Source organism: Rhinatrema bivittatum, chromosome 6 (genome assembly GCF_901001135.1).
Source record: "Rhinatrema bivittatum chromosome 6, aRhiBiv1.1, whole genome shotgun sequence".
NCBI lineage: Eukaryota > Metazoa > Chordata > Amphibia > Gymnophiona > Rhinatrematidae > Rhinatrema > Rhinatrema bivittatum.
The window spans coordinates 104,323,366-104,350,203 of record NC_042620.1 but is presented as its reverse complement, the minus strand read 5'-3'; the positions used below and the strand labels follow the sequence as shown (position 1 = coordinate 104,350,203).

The 26,838-nt window shown below is 41.4% G+C and overlaps 1 protein-coding gene and 1 long non-coding RNA gene across 3 annotated transcripts in view; one reads left to right on the top strand and one right to left on the bottom strand.

Moving 5' to 3' along the window:
* The window catches only part of CERS6 (ceramide synthase 6), a 373,746-nt gene that overhangs the window by 210,985 nt on the left and 135,923 nt on the right, over positions 1 to 26,838 (bottom strand). For both annotated transcript variants that reach the window (XM_029605674.1, XM_029605675.1), the window contains exon 4: positions 6,883 to 6,940. In XM_029605674.1, the coding sequence (XP_029461534.1) occupies positions 6,883 to 6,940 (58 nt within the window). The remainder of the gene's footprint in view (positions 1 to 6,882; positions 6,941 to 26,838) is intronic.
* On the top strand, positions 1,078 to 26,114 carry LOC115093634. The gene is made up of 3 exons (XR_003857362.1): positions 1,078 to 1,201; positions 12,376 to 12,460; positions 25,158 to 26,114. It is a non-coding gene; the product is annotated as an uncharacterized LOC115093634 (long non-coding RNA).

Below are 26,838 nucleotides of genomic sequence, written 5' to 3'. Positions count from 1 at the left end.
AGGGATCTCTGTTAAAGGTCACCACACAGGGAAAAAAAAAAACCTTGGAGCCCTTGCAGCAGAAGTGAAAGACACAAACGGAATGTAAGGAATGATTTAAAAAGCAATAGAGAATAAATTAAAAAGTATATAGCCTCTATAGCGAATCCACAGTGCAACCACAACTTGAGTATTGTATGCAGTTCTGGTTGCCCTGTCTCAAAAGAGACATAGTAGACCAAGAAAAGGTGCAGAATTGGGCAAAATAATAAAGGACATGAGTGATTCCATCCCCTAAGTATTATATCTGGGGTAGACACATCAAATTCATGAGCACCATTAACAGGTTTAGTTTCCAAAATATATCCAAAATATGCAAATTAATAAAGTCCAAACTAACCATATGCATATATAATTAATATTCATTTGGGATACCATTTTGTGGTTTAAGGATCACAATTGCCTAATACATGATATTTTCTGGTTTACTATGTTGAAATTAAATGCTTATTTTTAAAAGGCCCTCTTAAATTAATGCCATATATATACTCAAATTTGAAATATACAGACAATGAATTATTGAAACTCCAGACAAAAACTTACCACAAATACCGTATCTTGTTTATACATAAAACTACTATTGTACATCAGGTAGAAAACAGTAAACTTTGATGAAAACTAAACAGTTCAGCTATTCAATTTAGATCATTAAAGTCACCAAAATGTTGTCTTGACTAACTGCTTCATTAAAACATAACTAGGGTCCCTTCGTTTTCAGTTTAAACTGATTTTTACCCATGAATTCCCAGATTTTTTTTTACAAAGGTGACAATCAGTTTAAACACATATTCACCTTAAATTTTAGGATGATTTAAACACTGCTCCAGAGCTGCAGATGCAGCATTTCAAGGTTTCCAGCCACGGCTGGAAGCCAGTGTGGACCAAAGCTCATGCTGTTTCATCAAGTCCCATCCCCCACCAGTGAAAGCATTCACCCTCCAATGCTGCCCATGTAAGGTTTCAAGTCCAGCTGCCTCATCCCGCCCTCCCCAAGCAGCCAAAGTGCCTGCTGCCCTGAATATATTTGAAGCAGGTCCTGTCCACCGGAATCACTTCCTGACATGTTCCCTGTCTCTGCACAAAAGCAGAAATGCAGTGCTGCAGAGCTTGGGAGCCTCAGTAAGCATACTGCCGAAAAAAAGAGAAGCCTGGAGAACCACCAGTAAGGATGAATGTTGTTGCTATGTGGATGAGTGGGGGGTGGGGGAAGAGGAGAAGGAGACTCTCAGCAGGGTTAGGAGTGGGGAGGAACGGGACATGCTATGCAGGGGGTGCAATAGAGATGGGGATGCTGCAGAATAGATGGGTGGCAGAATCTGCTTAATATTGTTTTATGGTCCTGGCTTCTGTCCACCAAAATGAATTCAGACATCTACCCGGAAAAAAAAATGAGTCTTTGTTGTCGTCATAACAAACCCTGATAAATTCCTGGGAAAAATAAAGAACAATAAAAACCAAAAATGAAGGTCCTAAACATACCACAGATACTATTTATTCACTTCTAATATGGTTGACAACTTGGGAATTACAAATGACATCTGTTATTATTAGACTCATTTAAAGCATCTATTCAACAAAGCCAATCAAAAATTGCATATGCATACCTATGTATGTGTGTATGTATATGTATATTCATATACACATATCTACATATACACACACACACACACACTGTAGACGAAAAACAGAGTTGTGAGCCTCCCATTTTCAGAAAAATCAAAAGGAGTTTTCTGAAACAACTCTCAGAATACTGCTTACTCATAACGTAGTCATGACAACTCTTTTCAATGTTTGCCCATTAACAAAATATTAATGGAGTAAGCAAATGTGGACTACATCAAATTCCAAAAAGTAGTAAACTACTAAACAGAGTGCACATTAAAGAGCCTTAATTATTAGTTTTTCAGTGTTTCTTGACATATAACAGATCCCGTATTGCCAGTTTTCAAAACTCTTTTGCATAATTACTGAAATTAGTTTTGCAAGGTTGATGATATCAGAATGTAAGTATAAGCAGATTGAAGATAAAGACATAGCTCAGAATCTCTATCAATATTTTGCTGTCAGAAATCAGAATTCAAGCACTCAATCTTAAAATGTTCCTTTCTATGTTTATTTAGTGCTTTTTTTTTTTTTATATCCAAGTAACTGATAAGTAGTTTCCTGTACTTAGAAAAACACTATAACATTAGATATTTACTTGTAAATATTAACCACATCTAATATATTCAATTCAAATTATTTTAATATACTCTGCATATATATGCTGGTCATCCTATGTTTTAAAAGATCTCCTCCATTATGGGATCAAGTATCTTTTTTTTTTCTTTTTTAGCAACCACCATTACTTCATCCCCCAAAGCTGTATTTGCCTTATTTCTGTACTACTGGCTATTTCTACAGAATATAAGGTCGGGTAGGCTACCTTTCGGTCCGCCACAGGTTCAGCGAGTGGAATTTGAGCGGGGACTTGCTTCCCAGACGTGCATTGGAAGTACAACCATTCGGCCTGCAATTTTCCCGACTGCAAGTTTAAACATGTCTGGTCAGGATGCAGATTGGGTCACCCTGCCTCCAAGTGTCTGAAGCAAGCAGGCGGTGGGACTGGGGGCAGAGCCGTTACTAAGAACGCCTCTAAGTGAAGTTACGAGGATGGCTCCTACCCTCTGTCCGTTTGGACGCCATGCTGTCATAGCTGGTTAGGTACCCAAAAGTGGAGGTTGTTCATCTTTTGTTTCAAGGTTTTGAACAGGGTTTTTGTATTCCTTTTATTGGGCCGGTTGGGGTTGGTGGGGGTCAGAGTTGTCCATCGGTTTTGTAAATTGGCTCACATGGTCACTGCGAAATTACAAAGCGAGATTAATCTGGGTAGGATTGTGGGTCCTTTCCTGGTCCCTCCAATTGCTGATATAGTTTTTTCCCCTTTGGCGGTGGTACTGAAGAAGGAACCGGGTAAGTTCCGTCTGATTCACAACCTCTCTTTCCCGGAAGGCAATTCGGTAAATGACTACATTCCTAAGGATCTCTGCACTGTGCAGTATTCATCTTTTGAGAGGGCGGTGGTGATGGTCCGTCGCTGTGGCGTGGGGGCCTTGATGGCAAAAGTGGACATCAAGTCTGCCTTCAGGCTTCTCCCGCTCCACCCTGAATGTTTTTCTTTACTGGGTTTTCGTTTTCAGGATGCATTTTACATTGATAGATGCCTGCCTATGGGATGTTCCATTGCATGTGCTTATTTCGAAGCTTTTAGTTCTTTTGTTCATTTATAGTTGCCGAAAGAGGTGGGGTAGCAAACCTCGTTTATTACCTGGACAACTTCCTGTTTCTGGGTGATGCGTCTTTGGCAACTTGTTTGCAGCTCTTACGCTGCTTTCAGAGTACGGCTACAGATTTTGCGATCCCCATAGCTGAGGGCAAAACGGAGGGCCCCTGTACTTGTTTGGCTTTCCTGGGCATTGAGCTGGATTCGGTCGAGATGACTTCGTGACTGCCTGTTAAAGTAGTATTGTTGCGAGATCTTGTATCCCGGGCGGTATGGGCAAAGAAGATGACTCTGCATCAGATGCAGTCCTTAGTGGGGAGTCTCAACTTTGCGTGTCGAGTAATCCCTAGACTGAGTTACATGACCGGATTGCAAAAAAGTGGGCATCGTATTCGCATAACTCAGAGGATGCACGAAGACATGATAATCTGGGACCATTTTTTGGCTAACCTTAATGGTTATTCGTTGTGGCAAAGTGAGGCAGTATCTAACCATGATGTGGAATTATTTACCGATACTGATGGTTCGGTGTGCTTTGGTGCTTACTTCCAGGGTGCTTGGTGCATGGCTGTTTGGCCGGAGGACTGGAAGGAGTAGGGGGGTCAACAAGAACATTACCTTCTTGGAATTGTTTCCTATTGTGGTTTCTGTATTCCTATGGGGTTCTCGGCTTTGGGCAGGAAGATGGTCTTTTGGTGCGATAACCTGGGTGTCATGGAGGTAATCAACAAGCGGGCAGCAAAGTGTATATTGGTATCAGAGTTACTGCATGAGTTCGTGCTGCGTTGTATGGAGTTGAATATCACTGTGTGGCCTCATCCTGTCACTGATTCTCTTTCTCATTGCAAGTGGACCTAGTTTCGGGAGCTCACACCAGAAGTGGATCAGAAGGGAGCATTGGTGCCGCCTTTCCTCTGGAGCTTTGGCACCCAGAAGCATGGAAGCTGCTCCGGGCATCATTAGCTCCTTCCACCTGGAGCAGTTATGTGAAGTCAGCGAACAAGGTTGTGTCCTTCTTAGCAAGTCAAGGTTGGCAGTGGGGTCCGGTTTCGGATGAGCTCCTGGTGCAGTTTGTTGAAAGGGCTAGAGTATCTAGTGATTCTAGGGTGGCGGTTTACAGACAGCTGTCTGGATTTTCTTTCTTCATGAGGGCTCATGGTTGGGGTTTTCTGGTGGGAAGGTTCCTGATTTGTCTGTTACCAGCAGGTTGGGCTCGTGGTTCTCCCCCGGCGGTGGACAAACACCTGCCTATTACTCATGACATTCTGTGCCAATTGTGGGACGTGCTGTCCGATATTTGTGATAATGGTTATGAATGTCTGTTTCGTCTGGCTTTTGTCTGGGCCTTTTTCAGTTCCTTTCACATTAGCGAGTTGGTTGCGTAGGTGACCATGGGGTCTGAGGCATTTGGCCTTTTATTTCAGCACGCGCATATCAGCGAGGATTCAGTTGTTCTTTCTATTTACAGATCCAAGACATATCAGTTGGACAGAGGGTCCTCTGTGGTACTCCATCCTGTGCCGGGCTTGCGAATTTGACCAGTGGCTAATGGTGTTGCCTTTGGGTGAATTCCCCCAGCGAGGGGTGCTCCCTTTCTTGTTCATCAAGATTTGAGGCCCTTGACGAAATACCAGTTCAAGGCAGTGTTGTGGACTTGCTTGTCTGCCTTAGGAATGGATACTTCAAGATTTGGGACTCACTCGTTTCGCATTGGGGCTGCCACTTCTGCAGCAATATCTGGCTTGTCGGGTGGAGTGATCCAAAGAATGGGGAGCTGGAAGTCAGATGCTTTCACTAGGTATGTGTGCAAGGGTTCTCCTTAATTGCACATGATATTAGTTTTCCTCTCTTTGCAGGTGCAGTCCGCTGTGAGATAGTCGTATGGATTGTGGGACACTCCTATGTGGCCTGGGCCTATTCGCATGCTCAAGGGCGCCCTTATGGGACACACCTGGACTTGGGAGGTCATGGAGTGTCCTTCTGATGGTTGGGGCAGAGGGGGATGTGCTGGGGGGAGTTATGTTTGCGTCGGGGGCTCAATTGTCTCAGCCCCCCCGCATATTGTAATTATTCATCACGGGGGGGGGGGGGGGGAATGATTGGGGTAAGATGTCTGGCCACCGGTTTATTGGCATGGTGCGCAGTGATTTAATATGTGTTTCTTTCCTGCTGCCTGCCACCGCTCTCTGTTGGTCTGATATAATTCCTCGACCTGCAGCAATCAAGAAAACAATTTGGCATTGATGTCGTACCAAAGGGTTCTTGGCTGACTTCGATGGGGGGGGGGGGGGGGGGGGGGTTTCATATTCGGCAAGAGTGGTCCTGGGACCTAGATGCGGGTCTTTTCCGTAAGGACGGAGTCCATTTATCCTTTATTGGTTTGGACCTATTCTTGAACTCGCTGCAGAAGGGCATGGAATGTATTCTTTGTGGGAGTCCTGGCCACATCTTTGGAGGTTGCAGGTAATTCTTACCTGCACCTGTGGCAGGTAGCCCGAGCCGATTGGGGGGTTATGCCTTGGTTGACTGTTGTCTGACTTGACAGGGGTCATGTCAGGGGTCCCTAGCAGAACAAATGGGTGAGGTTGTTGCTGGTACGACTCCTTGCTGGATGGTGGCGGGGGTCAATCTAATCGGCTCCTTGCTTGGTGGTGGTGGGCGTCGTGGGATTCGATAAAAGATGGGCCCTGCATACAGGCTGGGATAGCCTGGGTGTGCCCATCTTGCAGGCTGGTAGCAGATGGGTGGAAATAGGGGGGATTTATTGTTACAATTGCATGGCTCGGGCTCCAGGGGTGTTTTAATAAAGCTGCGGCCTGTTGACTCCCAAATCTGTTGTGAGTGTATTTATTCTGTTGTGAAAGGGTGGGCTTGGGCAGAAGCGTCAGTCCTGGCTACCCATATTAAAATATAATTACACCCTTTTCTTGCTCAAGTACAAATTTTGAAACAATTTCATTCTAAAACACAGAGAGGGGACAGAAACTTTGCCATTCTCTAAACTGTTCTTGGGAAATCCTGCAAACATCTGTTTGGATTGGTTTAGGTACACAAGATTCTTGTGGAAGTGAAGGTGTGGGGGAAAGGGGGAAGTTGGGGATTGAGGTAATGAAATCGAAGAGCTTGGCCTTAAAATAGAATTAGAGAGAAATGACCAATTCGCTACTACATCATTAGTATAGTCACCAGCTCAAATAATTTGCAATACATTTATAATACATTCTACCACTAATTGCAAAGTATAAGCTCCCTTATAAATGTTTTAAATTGCATGCATTCCATATAGTACAATTAAGGAAATTGATTTTCAATTTGTATTTTTAGCAGGAATTGCACAGTGTTTATAACTGACAAAAATGGGGGGAAAACTGGAGAAAACTGGAGAAAACGGAGTTGTCTTTTTTCCCCCACCTTTTTTTTGTTATAATAATGAGAAGTTGCCAGAAAAAATAAAAATCTGATACTCTAGGCCCTCAAGTGCAATAAAGTTATCTTGTATACATCACAACCAATTATTGGCACATAACTTATACCATTTAACCGATTTCTTAAAGCACTATAAAATAATCTGGATTTCTTACCTTTTTCAAAAACCGGACTCCATAAGTAAATATATAGAGGTAGAAAGCAAATCTCCACCTGTAGGGGGGTACAATAAATCAACTGTTACTGGGCTAAAATGTGTAAATATATATTTTATCCATCTACGCATCATGGCACAATATTGCTTGTAGATTAGGAGGAAAGATTGTTAGCATTTTGCCGCTGCTGCATTTGATTGTATTTTAAAAACATATGGTTTTTTTGTAATAAGGTATTAGTATATTGTCTTAATATATCATAGTGTTCCTTCATTATTTTGGATCTTTATACTTGTTCATTAGGTTGGAACTAATTTAATGTATATTTTTTCTATCATTTTCTTATAACACAATATATATACATAGAGAGGGAAATAATGCAAAAAGTAGACAGATTGTTTACGTTCTTGATACTAGTTAGCATATTAAAGCAGGTTAACAATATTAAGTGCTAAATTTCTTTTCATGTAAAATATATTTTACTGCATTATATATCACCTTTCAATTTATTTAAAATATTTGTTACCTTACAGAGTTTTATAATGTTATTAATCTGATTGGTCACATTCCTTAAATTTTGCACATCTTATAGGTAAGATCACCACTAGCTGATATCATTAGGATAGAGGTGTGCACAGATATATTTCTACAACTATTCTTTCAACAGTCATTGTGTAATATGTATGAATATAGACAAGACCAAGTAAATAAGCACAAAAATTAAATCTATTGGGCATGAAACAATATTTGCTGATTTAGTAATATTTTTCTTTTAGTAGAAACTTTAACCAAAAGGATTTATTGAAAAATTGTTCATCCAAACAATTAAAAATCTGTAAAACATTAAAACCCATTGTTATAACAGCTAAAATAAAAAAATAATTATGACAAATTACCATGATAAATTATATAAAATCACATTACAAATGACTGATTTCACATGTGTGGGGTTAAAAAGAGGTCCCTTTCAAGAATAAAATGGGGTTAAACACTCCAGATTTTTGGATTTGCTATTTTCATTTCAAAATCTTTCACTTCTTTTTTAAAAAAAGCTTTCACTTCTTTTTTTTTCACTTCTTTTTTAAAAAAAGATTTTTAAAAGATCTTTTTTTAAAAAGATTTTTTAAAAGATCTTTTTTTAAAAAAGATTTTTTAAAAGATCTTTTTTTAAAAAAGATTTTTTAAATCTTTCACTTCTTTTTTTAAAAAAGCTTTCCCAGAACTGGATTAAATTCTCCACACTTCAACCCATCCACACATCTTTTGCTTATAACATTATACATATTTATTAATTTGGAAACAGTTGGCTGAAATGTAAATATTCTCTTTTTTAATTCCCTCCCCCTTTCTGGTCCTAGTTATTATTCCCTGTTTTTTGTAACTTTCTCACGTCCTAATTATTGTTTTAATATTTTTTAAGTTTCACACTATATTTAATGTTGAATTGGGAAATGTTTATCACTATGTTACTCCCTGCCTCCACACACATGTTAATTGTAAACCGGGTTGATGTGATTCTTATCATGAAACTCGGTATAATAAAAATAATAAATAAATAAATAAATAAATAAATAATAGCAAGACCTCCTTAACTTCTAAAAACATTTCACTGATCACAACAAAACCTTTGCCGCTATTCTGCAAAATTCATGAGTCATGGAAATGGCTTACTAGTTGGAGATATTCCACCTTCAGCATTTTTTCACATGCTACAAAAAGCAAGTTTGTTTACTTTAAACAGGGTTTTCCATAGACAGCAAAGTGAATCAGCCCGACACATAGGTGGTGTCATCCAACAGCACCTAACAATCTTCTCTCCTAGCTCATAAAAAGCTTTTGCTCTACTGAACATGCACAGGAGTTCCCGCACAGGTATTGCCTCATGAGCCCCTCAGTTGACAGTAGAGGCAAGCTTTAGCTTGGTAGTCAGCTCTCTGGTGAGGCGGGTATTAAGCAAGGTTAATTCAGAGAAACCCATATACAGTAAGCAAACTTGCTTTCTCTGTTAACAAGCAGGACTGAATTAGCCATGAGACATGGAGAAACCCAAGCTGAGGGCTGCAGTGGAGCACTTGTCGAAAAAACAACCTTGATCCTACTGTGAAGCATGGACTGGGGGAAGAGGCTGCACAAAACTGCTTGCCCAAAGTTACTGTCACTTCTTGATAGATTGCCAAAACAGTAATGGGAAGTAAAGGTGTGAAATGAAGACAAAGTTGCAGCTTTGCAAATGTCTTCGATGGGCACAGCTCGCAGATGAGTCGCTGAGTAGATATGGTTTTTTGCTTGATGAGCCTAGACAGTCTGAGATCCAGAGATTAGCCAGAGCACTGCAGTGGGTAAAACCAGACTGCTTTCTAGTTACACAATGTGCATTTGACAACTGCTATTCCCAGTCTTAACATAAGAATATAAGAACTTAAGATATGCCATACTGGATGAGACCAAGAGTCCATTAAGCCTAGTATCCTGTCTCCAACAGTGGCTAATCCAAGTCACAAGTACCTGGCAAGTACTAAAACATTAAACAGATCCCATGCTACTAATACCACCAATAAGCAGTGGCTATTCCATATTGATTAATAGCAGTTTATAGACTTCTCCTCCAGGAAATTATCCAAACCTTTTTTTAAACCCAGCTACACTAGCAGCCTTAACCACATGCTCTGGCAACAAATTCCAGAGCTTAGTTGTGCACTGAGTGAAAAAATTTTATCATATTTGTTTTAAATGTGCTACTTGCTAACTTCATCGAGTGCCCCCTAGTCCGTGTATAATCTGAAAGAGTATAACCTTTTCACATTTACCTGTTCAAATCGTTTCAAGATTTTGGAGACCTATATCATATCCCCACTCAGCCGTCTATTCTCCAAGCTGAAGAGTCCTAACCTCTTTAGCCTCCTCATAGGAGAGCCATTCCATGCCATTTATCATTTTTGGCACCCTTCCCTGTATTTTCTCCAGTACACTATATCTTTTCTGAGAAGCAGCAACCAGAATTGTACATAGTATTCAAGGTGAGGACTAACCATTGAATGATACAGAAGCATTACGAGACCCTCCATTTTATTTGCCATTCCCTTCCTAATAATTCCTAACATTGACCTAGATTCATCATTTTGCTATAAATTTCATGAGAATAGCGCCCACGATTAAAAAAAAAAAAAAAAAAGGAGGGGGGGCATGGTTAGGTAGTTTTTCAGATGCTGCAATGCACTATTCTATCACATCACATAGCTATTTCACCACATAGCACGTTAAATTTATCGCATCCATGATATTTTCACATTGCAAGCTGAAAAGTGCCCAGACATGATTTTTTAACGCATCTTGGGCTGCATGAATGAGTGAGAGAGTGACTCTTTATAAGGTTCTCATATAAGTAAACCATTTATATCACTTTAAGAGGGGCAACTAGTAACACGGGGTGAGGTTTGGTGGTGGCCTAGGTTTTGGAGGGCAGTTTTACATGCACTGTCAGAGGTAAAAACAGCACAGGTCGAGAGTACAGTGTACAAATCTCAACTTTGTGTACCTGTCATCACGCCAAATCACACAAAATCTTCACTCATGTTTACTGTGCTGTTTGTACCTGACTGTGCATGTAAAACTGCCACCCAAAACCTAGGCCACCACCAAACCCTCACCTCGAGATCACAAATCCCAGATCGCATAACACCAGGAAAAAAGGTTTAGTTATTTCCAGCGTTAAATCCCACGATAGCGTGCGTTACCTTATCACACGCAACATTAAAGCAACCCTTCATTTTCATAAACTCCTCCTGCTTTACTAAGTTTTTAAAATTTGCATACACATCTCGCGATGCGTTATGGCATTTTCATGGGCATAGGGCCCTCATGCCTGCGAAAACGCCCTAATGCAATTTGATAAATGACCCTGATTGTTTGCTTTGATTGCCATAGCACACAGACAATGATTTCAATATAATATCAACTATGATGCTCAGATCTTTTTCTTGAGTGGTAACTCCTAAAATGGAACCTAACTTCATGTAGCTACAGCATGGGTTATTTTCCATATATGCATCATCTTGCACTTGTCCACATTTAAAATCATTTCCCATATGGACGCCCCAATCTGCCAGTCTTGCAAGATCCTCCTGCAATTTATTACACCTGCTTGTGATTTAACTACTCTAAATAAATTTGTGTCATCTGCAAATCTGATCACCTCCCTCATTCGTACCTCTTTCCAGATCATTTATAAATATATTAAAAAGCACCAGTCCAAGTACAGATCCCCGAGGCACTCCACTGTGAAAACAGACTATTTAATCCTATTCTCCATTTCCTTTTAACCAATTTGCAATCCAAAAAAGTACAATGCCTCCTATTCCATAACCTTTTTGTTTTCTTAGAAGCCTCTCATGAGGGACATTGCCAAACACCTTCTGAAAATCCAAATACACTGCATCTACCAGTTTACCTTTCTCCACATGCTTATTCACCACTTCAAAAAAATGTAGCAGATTTGTGAGGCAAGACTTTCCTTGGGTACATCCATGGTGTCTGTGTCCCATTAAATCATGTCTTTCTATGTGCTCTGTGATCTTATTCTTTATAATAGTTTCCACTATTTTTCCTAGCACTGAAGTTAGGCTCACTGGTCTATATCTTCCTGGATTACCTCTGGAGGCCTTTTTATATATCAGGGTTACATTGGCAAATTGCTTGTAACAGGTCTGAAATCTCATTTTTTAGTTCTTTCAGAACCCTGGGATGTATACCATCCAGTTCAGGTGATTTGCTACTCTTCAGTTTGTCAATCTAGTCTACTATATCTTTCAGGTTCATCATGATTTGGGTCAATTCATTTGAATCATCACTCTTGAAAATCATCTCTGGAATGGGTCTCTCTGCAACAACCTCCTCAGTAAACACCAAAGCAAAGAATTTAGTCTTTCTGCAATGGCCTTATCTTCCCTAAATGCCCTTTTAAGCCCTCAATTATATAATGGTCCAACCAACTCCCTTGGCAAGCTTCCTGCTTTGGATATATTTTTTAAAATTTTTATTATGAGTTTTTGTCTCTACAGCCAACTTCTTTTCAAATTCTCTTTTAGTCTGTCTTATGAATGTTTTATATTTAACTTGCCAATGCTTATGCTTTTTCCTATTTTCTTCAGATGGCTCCTTCTTCCAGTTTTTGAAGGAAAGATCTTTTGGCTAAAATAGTCTCTTTCACCTCACCTTTTAACCATATCGGCAATTGTTTGGTCTTCCTTCAACCTTTCTTAATGCATGGAATACATCTGGACTGTACTTTTTTTTTTTTTTTTTTTAAACACTGTTCATTCCTGTTGTACACTTAACATTTTTAGCTGCACCTTTCAGTATTTTTTTCTGTTTTTCTCATTTTCTCATAGCTTCCCTTTTGAAAGTTTAATGCTAGAGACATGGATTTACTTATTGTTCCCCTTCCAATCGTTATTTCAAATCTAATCATTTTATGATCACGATTTGATTATATAGGATCACGAGATGAAAAGTTATGAAGTCTGATGATATGGTTGAGTTCTCTTCAAACAAGCCAAGGCCCTCCTGTAATCCAATGAAGGTAGGGGCCTTCTCCTCTTCGTGTACCAGAGGTCTTGGAAAAAATATGAGCAAAATGATGGCTTGAGTCAAATGAAAAGCCAAAACCATAACCAATTTAGGTAGAAACTTGGGATAAGTGTGGAGCACTACTCTGTTATGGAAAACTTATACATAATGGGGCGGATTTTAAGAGCCCTGCTCGCCTAAATCCGCCCAAAACTGGGCGGATTTAGGCGAGCAGGGCCCTGCGCGCCGGGAAGCCTATTTTACATAGGCCTACCGGCGCGCGCAGAGCCCCGGGACTCGCGTAAGTCCCGGGGTTCTCCGAGGGGGGCATGTCGGGGGCGTGTTGGGGGGCGGTCCCGGTCGTCGTGGCGTTTTCGGGGCGTGTCGGCAGCGTTTTGGGGGGCGGGTACGGGGGCGTGGCCGCGCCCTCCGTACCCGCCCCCAGGTCGCGGCCCGGCGCGCAGGAGGCCCGCGGGGATTTACGCCTCCCTCCGGGAGGCGTAAATCCCCCAACAAAGGTAAGGGGGGGGTGTAGACAGGGCCGGGTGGGTGGGTTAGGTAGAGGAAGGGAGGGGAAGGTGAGGGGAGGGCGTTAGAGGATTCCCTCCGAGGCCACTCCGATTTCGGAGCGGCCTTGGAGGGAACGGGGGTAGGCTGCGCGGCTTGGCGCGCGCCGGCTATACAAAATCCATAGCCTTGCGCGCGCCGATCCAGGATTTTAGCAGATACGCGCGGTTCCGCGCGTATCTACTAAAATCCAGCGTACTTTTGTTTGCGCCTGGAGCGCAAACAAAAGTAGGCTATTCGCGCTCCTTTTAAAATCCGCCCCACAATGAGTAATGAACGAATACCTAAAACTGACTGACTCTCCTAGTCAACGTAATTGTGACTTGAAACAACACTTTTCAGATAAGGAACTTCAAGGAAGCTGAGACTCATGGTTCTTCAGGTGGCTTTATGAATTGTGTAAATACCATGTTGAGTTCCAATGGCACTAGTGGTTTAGTGACTGGAGGTCTCATATACCATAAGACTTTAATAAACTGACACTAAAATATATTTATATTGAATTGATTTGCCATCCATTTGAAATGTTAAGTCGCATGGTACTTAGGTGCACTTTGACTGATGACATACTGAGACCATGGGAGGAGGAAGAGGAGAACAAATACTGAAGAAACTCCTTTAGCTCACAAGTAAATAGATCCAAGACTTTTCCATTTAAATCTGTAAGCTCTTCTGGTTGAACGCTTCTGGCAAAGATTTGTATATCCTCCAATTCCCTGGGTAGTGATAGCAATGAGATTAGCAATTGCTCAACATCCATATCATTGAGAGAGGAACAGTTCAGATGACAAAGACATCCCTCCTCCTGAGTTAACATCAGATTGAATCCTAGAGTGATCGGAGAGCTGACTGACAAATGGATGCAGTATGAGAATGCTGGCATGATGAGGATCAAATTGGCCCAATCCTGGAGTACTTTTTGCATTATTCTGGCCACCAACAGAGGAGGTGGAAAAACACAGTAGATCTGCATCCCATTTGAGCATAAAAGTGTTCAGAGTGGTTGTGAAGAACAGAACAGAATCTTTCCACTTTCCTGTTGTCCTTTGATGTGAACAGATTGATCTCCGTGATGTTCTGTTGATCAAACACCCTGTCTGCCACTGTTTGATCTAGTGGCCATTCATGAGGATGAAACCCTCTGCTGAGGCAATCCATCAATGTAATAGAGATCCCAGGAATGTAGATCACCTGTAGAACAGTTTTGTAACAGCAAGCCCAGATTCTCCAGGATTCCTGGAAGGGGGCCCAGGACCTTCTGCCCCTTTGTTCGTGTAGAACATTGCTACTTCATTATCAGTTTAGTATTCTCTTTCCTTGAAGGAGATGCAAAAAAAAAAACCCAAAAAAACATTCAATATGTCTGAAATCTCATAGCTCCAAAAGTTTCATCTGAAACAGATGCTCTGTTGACCACCTGATTTCTTGTATTCAGAAGAAATCCAAATGGGCACCCCATCCCCTGGTGATGCATCCATTGCCAGTGTTGCTTGATGGAAGTAGAAGCTGAAGGGGAGCTCCTATCTCTAAGCTATCTGGGCCTAGTCACCACTGGAGAGGCATCTTCATCTCCACCTTGACTCTCACCAAGGACGAAGCAACTGAGCCCACTGAGCACAGAGGACCCACTGAATAGAGATGTGCAATCGTTTATCACGAATTAGGCAATTGCAACGAAATTGCCTAATTCATCGTGGTTCGGGGGGCCCCGAAACCCGAAAAGGATTTTCACCGAACTTCGGGGAAAATTCGTTTTTCGGGTTTGTATGGGGAGAGGGGCACTTTTTTTTTTTTTTTTTTTAATTAAAAACCACCCCAAACATTAAGATTAACTATAATACAACCACCCTCCCCCCCATCCCGATCCCTCCCCAAGACTTACTAACATCCCTGGGGGTCCAGCGGGGTCCCGGGTTCCATTTGTCCCTCCGTGCCCGGTGTGCCACTGCCAGCCGTGCTCAAAATGGTGCCAAATAGCCTCTGAACTACTATATCACAGGGGCTACCAGCGCCATTGGTCAGCCCCTGTCACATGGCCATCGGCGCCATCTTGTGCTCATACCATGTGACAGGGGCTGACCAATGGCGCTGGTAACCCCTGTGACATAGTATGGGCAAAGGCTATCAGCGCCATTTTGATTCCTGGCATCCGATGGCACGAGTGCAGTAGATCGCTCCCGGACCCCTGCTGGACCCCCAGGGACTTTTGGCCAGCTTGGGGGGGCCTCCTGAATCCTGAAATGGGACAAATTAAAATTATGATCTCTCCCGCAATATGTCCCTCCCCAAACATAAGGCTAAACTATCCATCACCATATGCCTGATTAATACATCTCATTGAAATTATTCCATGACATTGCTCATGCTCTCCTGCGACTGATACAATGCTCATTTACTCCCTACCTTTTTAAACTCTCCCTTTTTCATTTCCCTTCCTTCTAACTTGCTTTTATCTCACCACATTTGCTCTTTACCACTTTTTCTTACTCTGCTTTACCTCTTTTGTCCATTTAACTGATTGCTACTCGTAACCCTCTAATAATCTACCTCTTAGTCCCCCAACCTCTCTCTCATTCCCTTCTAGTTTTTATCTCCATTCAATTTTCTTTTTTCTTCTTTTCTTTTGGGAAAATCACAGAGGTCAGCATATCTTGAGGGCAATGGATGAGCCTTGCTCTAGGAGAACCAACTTTCAGTTCATGGCATTTTTCAATATTCTGATATATTAAAATGTCGAGAAGTCCAAGAGTTTGCATCACACAGACAAAATTCAGACTAACACATTATTAGCAATCAAAATATTCTTAACATAAGCTTTAATAGATAACATGTTTACTATTATTAATCATATGTGACATATGGAAGGCACTGCAGACCAAAATAAGGTATTTTGTTCAATCTTTGTTATTCCATGTTGACTCATTAACTTCTCACTGTCCATCATAGTAGTTCTTTGCATCCCTAGATCTTCTCTTCCAATTTCTATGAACCTTTACTTTCTATGGCCTTTTTTTTCCACTTTATGTTTTAAGGCATTTTTTCTCCTTTAGCTTTGCACCACTTTGTGTAATTTTCTCACCATCTATTCCATGCCCTGCATCCTTTTCTGTGTTGCTTTATTTCCTATTTGTGCTTGTGCTCTTAACTCTTCTAAACTGCCCCTTCTTTCCTACCTCTTTACTTTTAATTCTTTTATTTGCATCCTTATTCATTTTACAAACTCTCCCTCAGTACTCTGCATGTTCTTCCTCCAGGGTAGGCATCATCTAATTTGCTACAGCTCATTTTGACTGGGGGACAGTTAAATGTTCAAAGCTGTACATCACAAGGATGGCTCTCTCTGTACTGATTTCATGGTCAGGTCAACACACAGTACTGTTATTCATCCACTTGTCAACACTGGGGAACAGTTTGATAATCTGCTTTATTACCCTCTAAAATGAATCTCACATGGATACAACCATTAGATGATGGTTGAAATTAATTCAAAGTTCAAACCTATTGATCCCAGTTTATGTGAGCAGATTCATTTCAAGTGTTTACTTAAATCAGTTTTGAGATGCTGATAGCTCCTACAGGTATAACCTTTCCTCCTGTTTCCTGTATGAAAAAAACTCACTCATCCACCACTTAACATTTTGTATTACCTGAGAGCTGGACCCTTTTTCTATTGTTCACAAAGTACATGACCTTCAACTTCCTAAGGTCATTTCATTCTATAGTTTGGACTATTTACTGAATACCTACTGCAGCAATACACCGCTATTCTCAATTACCATTCATGACACAACATATTCTACCCCTCATGTTGCCAATGACTGACAATCCAGACTCTGTTATGCTGTGCACCCACTACCTTTGCACATGGGAGAAGAGATTACACAAAATGTTAAACTTTACATAACTTCAAGCCTATATTGACCACCTTAAGAATTTCCATAGAAGTGAATCACACAACCACCTATGACAATGAGAGGATTCTACAAATTCTCCCCATGGTTGTCAGCATGCACATTTAGAGTGATGCACTTGGTTGGCGATGGGTGACATTTTGGCATTGGAATGCAGGTCTGCAAATGAGCAGTTTTCTGGGAGCCCTGGCATCAGAGTTGTGGTGGTAGTAGTTTGTATTATGCTGCATGCACATGGATATTGTGGCGCGAGCAAGACATGTTCCTGGAAGGTGCGGAGACGCAGACATGAGCATTGGAAAGATACCCAGGCGGCTGGGGTCTTTTGGAACCGAAGGGCGCATGAGATATGTTGATAGAGGTTTCCATAGGGTCTCTTTAGAAGCTGCATAGAACACACTACACAGCAGGGACCATATAAGAACATGGTATGTTTGCACCTGCCACTAGAAGCTGGCCGTACAGAGTAGTATTTCGCAGTCTAGGGGGTGTTGCAGAGCCTTGCCAAGGAACTCCTTGCCATGGTATGACATGCTGAAACTGCTGACCCGTGACCTATTACCGCCATGGCAAATCCTCTCGGCCTGATACACCGAGACCAATGTCCCATCTCTGGCTACCGCTTTGGAGCATTCTGCCCGGGGCAGCAGTAGGCGAATGTGAGCTACATGCTTCCAAGATGCGTCACAAGCTACGTTCTTTCAGGTGGCCTTCGAACTTGCAGTCCTTGGAGCTTTACGCGTCATCGCACCCATTATGCTCATCAATCTGACAAGGTCGGATGCAGGCTGCCCAGAACCCCTCTGGGTGAGGGTGGTCAGGCCTTGGTGCCACCTCTCTGTGCTTCAAACATGGGCACTAATGTCAGGCCCAGGGATTGGGCCTTGACAGATCAACAGCCAGACAAGACTTTGAGGGGCTCTGGATGGTCCTGATGTGTGGCAGACTGCCCAGGACTCCTATGGTGAAGACAGTCATAAGGGGAACTCGCAGGAAGTGAGACCCTGTTCGAGGGGCATGCGGCCATGGGGCCACCTCTCAGCACTTGGGCTATGGGCGTTAGTGTCAGGACTGGGCCTTGATGGAGAAATGGCTGGACACGTCTGTGAAGGGCCCTGGAGGGTCCTGTGTGAGGCGGACTACCCAGCACGCCTCTGATGAAGGCAGGCTTAGGGGGGGCAACCCCTCGGCGCTTGGGCTGTCTGAAAAGGATGGACAATCAAACAGCTAGGTCGAGGTGGCATGCGTTGGCATCAGCTCCGGCCCATGCTGCAGTCGGGAGGAGTAAGCCCAACCTTGCCTGACCTTATCATATACCAGGTGGCAACAATTTAGGTAATGGCATCAGCATTACTCTGTGGAACACAATCACTGAAGACTTGAACCACCTTGCCTCATCGTGGCTTTCTTCAAAATCTGCTTGCCCAAAATTATACCCCGACTTAGCATGATGTGCACTGGATGGTGGGGAAGTTACGGTGCCAAGTTCAATCGGCAGGTAGCCAAAGACATACAACACCAGGGCGGTCATTTGCAACACAAATGGGTTGACAGATATTGTGAAGAATTATACGCTCCGGACGGAGTACATTTGCCGAACTGGGGAAATGATCTGTTCCTGCACGATATGCAAAGGTTAATCATAGTTCAGAGGCAGGAGCCATAGCCATTGTTTGGGGTGTGCCCATCACGGTGGGTGGAAGGTTACTTCCATGCCCGCACGCGCTGGACCCGTGGCAGCAGCGAAGTCCAGGAAAAGCATTTGTAAATGCAGGGGCATTAGAAGGAAGCTGGGAGGTGCCAGTGAGTATGATAGAGGCCTAAAGGCCATCACTTGTTTGCCACAGAGGATCAATGAAGGGCCCAGACTCAGGGCCTTGATGGACTGATGGCTAGATATGTAGGGAGGGGCTCCGGCAAGGCTTGCTTTGTGGTAGCTGGGCTGAGATCCACTCCGGTATGTGGCTGTCATGACTCCTGTTCCTGGGGCTCGCTGAGCGCAAGATCCTGTGGTTCCGCTTGGTGTGGAATCGAAGTTGCTGGCACTTGCCCAGCAGCAATTTGTAAACATTACTGACCGGACTCAGGGCCTAGATTGGACTCCCCTGTTAGGGACTCTAATAAACGGCTGTGGCCTTTGCATCCAAATGGTGTGTAGCATTTTCCTTGTGTGCAATTGGTGGAGTCCAGCTAGGTTGGGGTGGAATAGAGCCAGGGGGGGTTCAGGCTGCCTGGTTATGTCTGATTATACAAGATGAGCTCTGGAAAAAGAGGGATGCCACCTGGGCTAAATCAGACTTAATCCTGATAATAATACTTAGAAAAAGTGTCATTTACCAAAATGTTTTGGGTTTTAGTGTGTCCAATGTTGCCACCTTCTCCTCCTATCCATCAGCATAAGTCAGATATCTGGGACAGTACAAATCTACAGCACTAGAGTACAATTTCCCAGTAACCTTGTTGATCTGTCAGTGCTGAGTATGTAGATTAAGGGAGGCAGCCATATTGAAGAATCAGAGAATGATGTTATCTCTTGAAAGAACAGACCAGATGATTAAGAGAATAAAGCTTTGGATCCAAAAGGGGAGTCATTGCTGCATGCCTAAAGAAACCTTATTGTAAGGAAGAAAACTAGACCACCACTCCCTCTGCTCCTACCACTAAAATAGAAAAAAAAAGTACTAATTAACAACTCTACATATATAACTAACTTACCTAATTAGATTCCAGTCCACATATACTGCCATATGTGGGCACAGCAGAAGAGGTGGTGATAAAGCCGTATATATGGGCAAGATGAAAGGGGGATGGAAATATTTGACAAAATACCCCTCTTTTTTCCCTATACTTATCAGATACGGCAGTCTTCACTCTGGGATATTCTTACAACACGATATGTAGTACTATAAGAAACATCCAGGTCTGATGGGTTCTCTCAGTCTCTGCTGTACGCAAACAACTGGAACTCTGTACTGGCTACATGTTCCAGGAAGAATTTAAGGGACCAGCACAGAGGCAGTATGTTTCATACAGATTTCATCCTAATCCTGAAGATACTGATCAGAATAGAGACCCTTACAACCAATCATGAGCAAACCAGGATATGTGATCCCAGGACTATAACATCAGATAAATTAACACGTGAAACAAACAAAAAGATTGTGATGCAAGGGCCAGAGTATTGGCCAAATGACCAATTCATAAGAACATAAGAAATGCCATACTGGGTCAGACCAAGGGTCCATCAAGCCCAGCATCCTGTTTCCAACAGTGGCCAATCCAGGCCATAAGAACCTGGCAAGTACCCAAAAACTAAGTCTATTCCATGTTACCGTTGCTAGTAATAGCAGTGGCTATTTTCTAAGTCAACTTAATTAATAGCAGACAATGGACTTCTTCTCCAAGAACTTATCCAATCCTTTTTTTAAACACAGCTATACTAACTGCACTAACCACATCTTCTGGCAACAAATTCCAGAGTTTGTGCGTTTTTAAAAATTCTAAAGAATAGTTACCTCATTTTTTTTCTTTACATATTTTGTTATGCAAAAATATTTAAATGAGAAGGGATATTTTGCTTCACCTGTAAAATGCTAAAACTGAAGAAATATTCAGAAGAAAAACACAGTAAGGACACAGATAGTCTACAGCATTTACACGGTTTATAAAACCAAATTATCCCAATTGTATTATTTTTCATAAATGCTATATTCTGCACCAATGTGCGATATTTCTACATAATCTTAAGACAACTGTAAACTTTTAGTACCTAATCCAAAATTAAAGTGAAAAAAAAAATTAAGAAAAGTATAAACACAAACATATAAAGGACTATTTTTAAAGGAATAAATTCTGCCAAAGAAGCCACAAACCAGAAGAAATTCTTTAAAAAAGGTTAAAAAAATGCAAGTAAACAATATGTTTAATCATAAGTTTGGGGATGCGATTTAGGAAATGAAGAGAGTGCAGGGTCAAAGTTTAGCTTTTTATTATTTTAAATCAGATGTAAACATATACAAAATCTTAATTTAGATAAACTAAAATGAAATTAAATGAGAAGGTTGTTCCTTCAGAATTAGTGGTTTATTATTTTTGAAGGTCAAAAATAATATTGCTGTAGATATGGTGAGGAATTGGGAAGAATGGTTCAAAGAGAGAAGATGCCATTCCATTGTGAGAGAGAAGCATGCACACTGTCACATGCCTGTCTTCTCCCCTTTCTATTTCTGTGGTCACTGGTCGGAGCATACAGCAGGAGCTCTGAGAGATCTTCATTCACTGTTAGGCCAGGTTCTTGCTAAAAGAGAAAGACAAATAAATAAATATGGGTTGGTATATTTGGGGGAACAGGTTATGCCCAAATTCTGGTTTGCTGTTTTAAGTGTGAAGACGAATGCATCTGTGTTGATACTACATAGATTAATTCAAGTTACTTTTTTCATAAGGTCTCTACAATACTGTACAAGAATCTGTGACACACGTACTTACTGATAGCAGAAAATTCTTCGGTGTCAAAAAAGTAAATAGAGTTTGAGTTAAAGAAATAACATACCTTTTGGCCTTTATAAAAGCTGTATGGTCGTGCCGTAGCAACAACATCAGTAGCAAATTTCGAGGAGAAGACAGAGAAGATGGTAGGTCGCCCAGAACGGGACTGAGGAATACTGAAGATCTTCTTGCTTCTTCTTTTCTTTAGCCCGAGTTAGGTTCCTTTAATGTATTTGGCTGCACACTTAAGCCATAAAGGCCAGACACAATTGCTATTCTCCGCCAACAGTATATCTCCCTGCCAGCTTCCACCCCAACCCAATACTTTGATTTCCTGGCTTGAGTCAAGGGAAGTAAAACAAATACAGCAGCAAGGAAAATAAAAATGCAAGCCACTATTCCCTGTGACTGCGGCTGTTCTTCAATTCCCGTGATCGCACTTCCTATTTAGGAAAAAAAAAAAAAAAGCGTGACACGACAGAAGAATAGAGGCTGGTTTATAAACCATATGCACTCTCAATGTCCTCACTGCTGCTAGCCTTCTTACCAGGCCTGCAACTCAGGTGGAAGGAGGGAGAGAGAGATGGAGGAGGGGAGAAGCCAAGAAAGGGTCAGAGGAAGAGAGAGAGACAACGGAATATTTAGAAAGGAAAAGAATGATTGGGACATAAAACAGGATCAGGGACGGTGAGAGGACAAAGCTGGAGAGAAACAGAGCAAAGAGAGAGAGAGACATGGTGGGGGGAAAAAGGAAGAAGGAAACCAGAATAAATAGCAGAAAAAGAAAAAAAAAGTTGATGAGAGGGCAGAAAAGAAGACAAATTAGAAAATCTGAGGGGTGTGCCAAAGGTGTCAGATTGCTAGTCTTCAGGAAAAGCATCAGAGGGAGAAAGAAAAGAAATGTAAAAAATGGAGAAAGGGAATGAAATCAGGAAACAGGTGGAGGAAAAATCCTACAGGAAAAATGAAAAATGAAGCAATAATATAATAAATCAAATCAGATGCAGACAACAAAAACTGGCAAACAGTTATTTCATTTTGGAAAATACAATATTAATAATGTCTGTTAGTTAATATAACCAACAAAACAATAAATGTGATGCTGTTTGCATCAATTATTTTTTTTGAATTCCATTGGAGGAATGAATTGCAGCAAACAGAAGACTGCTCACAGAGGACTAAAAGATGTGCAGGCACATAAATTTAGTCTGCATGCTGGGGGAAAAATAGAGGAAATGCCAAACATGACATTTGGGATCTGATGGGTACTTGAGAATCAGACTGGCCACTGTCGGAGACGGGATGCTGGGCTCTATTAGACCTTGGTCTGATTCAGCATAGTACTTATCTTCTTAAGAGACCTAGATATCTTCTTTTCTCTTTCTCAAATCATTACTTCGACTTTTCTTTAAAACAAAAATAGAATTCTTGCTGTACTAACATTAAGAGGGTAATTTTATAACAGCCCTCAAATTGGGCAGCAAAAATGCACATACATTGCATCAATTTTTAAAGCAAACTTATGCAAATATGTTTGCTTTGAAAATATTCCCACTAAATTTATTCACACAATTACACATGCTATTATGTATGTGTATGCATAAATTTTTCAGGAAAAGTTACACACACTTTGGAAAATGAAAATGGATGCTCCTAAGTCCAAACCCCTCCCCCATCTCTATCCTTGGAAATGCCACCATTCAATCCAGATAAAATCACACGCAAACAAGCAGTATATGCATACGTTTATCCATATATTGGGCAAGCAATTTTGTAAACTGACAATTCTTAGAGTAAAACATTGCTTTATCAGAGGAAATGCATCAGAAATCGTCCCTCCCTCTGCATAATTTTCAGATCATAAGGTGCACATGAATTATGTTTGGATCCGTTCCAAGAAAGTTTTAGGGTAGTACGGAGAACATTTTTGTCTATGATGGATGATATTTTGTGCAGGATGGCTGGGTGGGGGGAGGAGTATTGCTAGAGATTTTGGATCTCTCTAGCTCCTTTGATCTTGTAACAAGATAGCATAATCCACAGCGCTGCAGTGAAATTGGTCTGCAGGATATAGTGGTCAAGGGGATAGCTTCTTTTCTAGCTTCAAGAACCCGTTAAAGGGGTATCATCAGCTTTGTAACTGAGGTTCCACAGGGATTCCTCTTTCATTGTTAATATTTTTAAGCAGCCATTGGGTGCTATGCTTTGTTCTATGTGTTTTTAGGGGGGGGGGGTAACAAGGATATTTCTATGCTGATGCCTTTAGGAAAGAATGTATTGTGGCCATTTTGCAATTTAATAAAATGTTTGCCCTGGTGAAGGATTGGTTAGCAAAGAGTATGTTAGTGCTAATGCTAAATACCACAGAAACAGAACTTCTTAGAATGGGGCAGATGAGAAGGCTGGAGATGTCATGATCAACGATGGTGGAGAAGGAGCAGGTAAACATTTTGGAGACAGGATCTGTGTGTTACGTTTGAATCTACATTTAGTTGGGACATGTATATTTCAAGGGCTATTCAGGCCATCTTTTTGACGTTACGGAGGATAGAAATGCTTCGCTCTTATTTGGATCAGAGGTCTCCCAAATGGATTATTGAATGGCCTGTGTGTAGGCCTGACAAAACAGCTCATCCACATGCTACAAGTGGTCCAGAACGTGGTCACCCGGGTGATCTTGGGATGCCATAGATGAACGTTGTCCAAATGGATGCTTTCAGAGTTTCACTGGCTTCCCATAGCAGCTAGAGCCCAATTTAAAATATTGTCTTTAATGTTTAGGCTGATGAGAGATAATGGATCCATGTGCCTGTTTAATAAACTTAAAATGGTACACCCTGGTCATAATATCAGGTCTCAGCAGGGCGAGTTACTTAAGATGTCACAGGTTAGGCAGAGGGCATTTTCAGTGGTAGTCCCTATGCTTTGGAACAAATTACCAGCAGATATAAGACAAGAGAAGTATTTAGCATTTTATAAAGAAACAAAGCATGACTGTTTCCAGGACTGGTTAGTACTCAATGGGGATGCACAGCAATTTGAAATTAAATAGGGAATGTTGTTTTATAATGTTTACAAAACAAAATGAAAGAAAATCCAATGAGATTTTGTTGGTTTTACTTTCATTTCCTTAGGGGGGGGGGGGGGAGGGCAGGGAAGAAGGAAGGGAAAAACTGCCAGGGCCAGGACCTTCCCCAACCCTGTCCATGTGGTGTTCCGCTGACATGGCCAGTCTGAGGGCCTATGCCTGGCACCAGGGTTCAGTCAAAGGCCTGTTAGGCTTATGTTAGGGCTGTGGTGCACACACAGGTCCAAGCCCAACACTGGAACCTAGGCCCAGGGCCCGATCTAAAAGCAGACCTGACACTGAAGCCCAGCCTGGATGATGGGACCCATCATCCAGTTTTAGCAAATATTAAGTTCTGATTCATGACCATCAACAAATACTGTATCCCAGAGGGGCACTCAGTTGTACATCCTTGCAGAGAACCATTCACATTGGGATGTGTGTGTGTGTGTGAAAACTACAACTCTCAAGAAAATTGGCTTTGGTGTACTCTACTTGGTATTACTGAAATGTAATTATTGCCAGCAAGTTGTTTGCATTGCAACCTCCAGTCTTTTTCTAGTTGATCCTGCAGTAAAGTCAAACTTTACAGCCCTATTTTGATAGTTTTCTTACAATATATGCCGATGGTAAATATAAACTTTGAAGTAGGACCTCATGTCTTTATACCATCACAGCTTCTTTCCAATGAAACAGGAAAGTCAAACAACATCAGAACTTCACAACAAGAGCAAACAGAAGGATGAAGGTTGTGAAGAAGAACACAGTTGATAAAGAAATATCTTAGAGCCACCACTACAGAGTTTTGGAGGGAACTGGGTCTAGACTTTCACTGCAAAGACTTAGCTAAATGAATTGGGAGGGCATAAAAAAATAGGGGAAATCCCCAGTGGTAGACACAAATGAAAGCTCATGGTGCCATAACAACAAAAAGCAGTTCAAACTAAGTTGAGAGCAGCCCTTTCCCCCACTCCCCCCAAAAAGAAAAATTAAAATGCAATCAGTAATTAAATCAATTATATTACAAACTACATAAAGATAACCTTTTCTGCCTTGAACTTACAAACATCCTACCCTATTTTATCGATTTCATCCAGCGAATTCAGCTGGAATTAGGAAACAGGGTTCACCACGCCTATGTGGTGGACAACTGAATGCAAGAATTCTGGATACAAGTCTGAGGTGTTGGTTGGGCAGAACATTCCTATTTCCCCAGAACTGGCCATATTAGGATACTGGGATTCTTGTCCAGTTTCCAGTAAGAGGAAAATACTGATCTACCAACTTTTATTAGCTGCCAGATTTACTATTGCTCAATTGTGGAAACAATCGCCCTTATTAGAACACTGGAAATCTCAGACCTTTGAGACTGCTGATACTGAGAAGCTAGTGCAGGCTCTTAAAGGGGCAGCTGGACTTTAGGATTCCATTTGGGGTGACTTTTGGTTACCACTGGGCTACTCACCCCAACTCTTAAGATAGATGATGTACGCTATGGCATTAAGAGGCAATTAGCTCTTTTTCTGGGGCCGACTGTGACCTTGCTATAAAGATTTAATCTACATTAACAATCCCGATAATCAATGTTATATAACTGTTCTCTGTTCTCTTTGCTACAGAAATGTGTTTGCTTGGACTTTTGTTACTTGATACATAAGATTATATGTCTGCTTCCCTTTTAAATAAAGAGTTATATAAAAAAAAAGTTACCTTCAAATTCTTGACAAACAAACTGACCATTTATTGTGCAAAATATGCATTAGCATTCATATGTACAAGTTTTGGATATGACTATCCTGAAAACAGAATTTAAATCCTAAAAACTGATTTAAAAAAATAGAGCCTAGTAAGAAAGGCTGAACTGCACACTAATCAAATCTTTACCTGCACTAAAACACAAACTTCATCCAGTATCTAGTCAATGTTTTACAGACATGACAGCAATATTAATACCAGACTAGAACTTTTCAGCACTTTCAATAGAGCAGATTTTTTTCAGGGGAGGAGCAGGGGGATTTTAAATTTACAAGCTGTGGATTCTGCAGGGACTGTGAAGCAACACAGCTGCTCTGACTCTGCAACTCAGCTAGCAAAGCAGATGGAAATCAACACTGGCAGCTCAAGCCCCTGTTGAGTTCCACAGTCTGCAAAATAACAATTCCAGAAAAACATCAGTCCTAAAAATCGATAATACACCCTCCCCCCCCCCTTGCTGATAACTGCTAGCATTGGCAAACTATATTTAGCTCTGCTTTATTTACCTGATTTCAAAGCTGATAACAGACAAGAGCATTTACCTTTTTATCAAAGATCCTGGAAACCGATTTCAAACTAGTTTTAAACTGAAAAATGAATAGC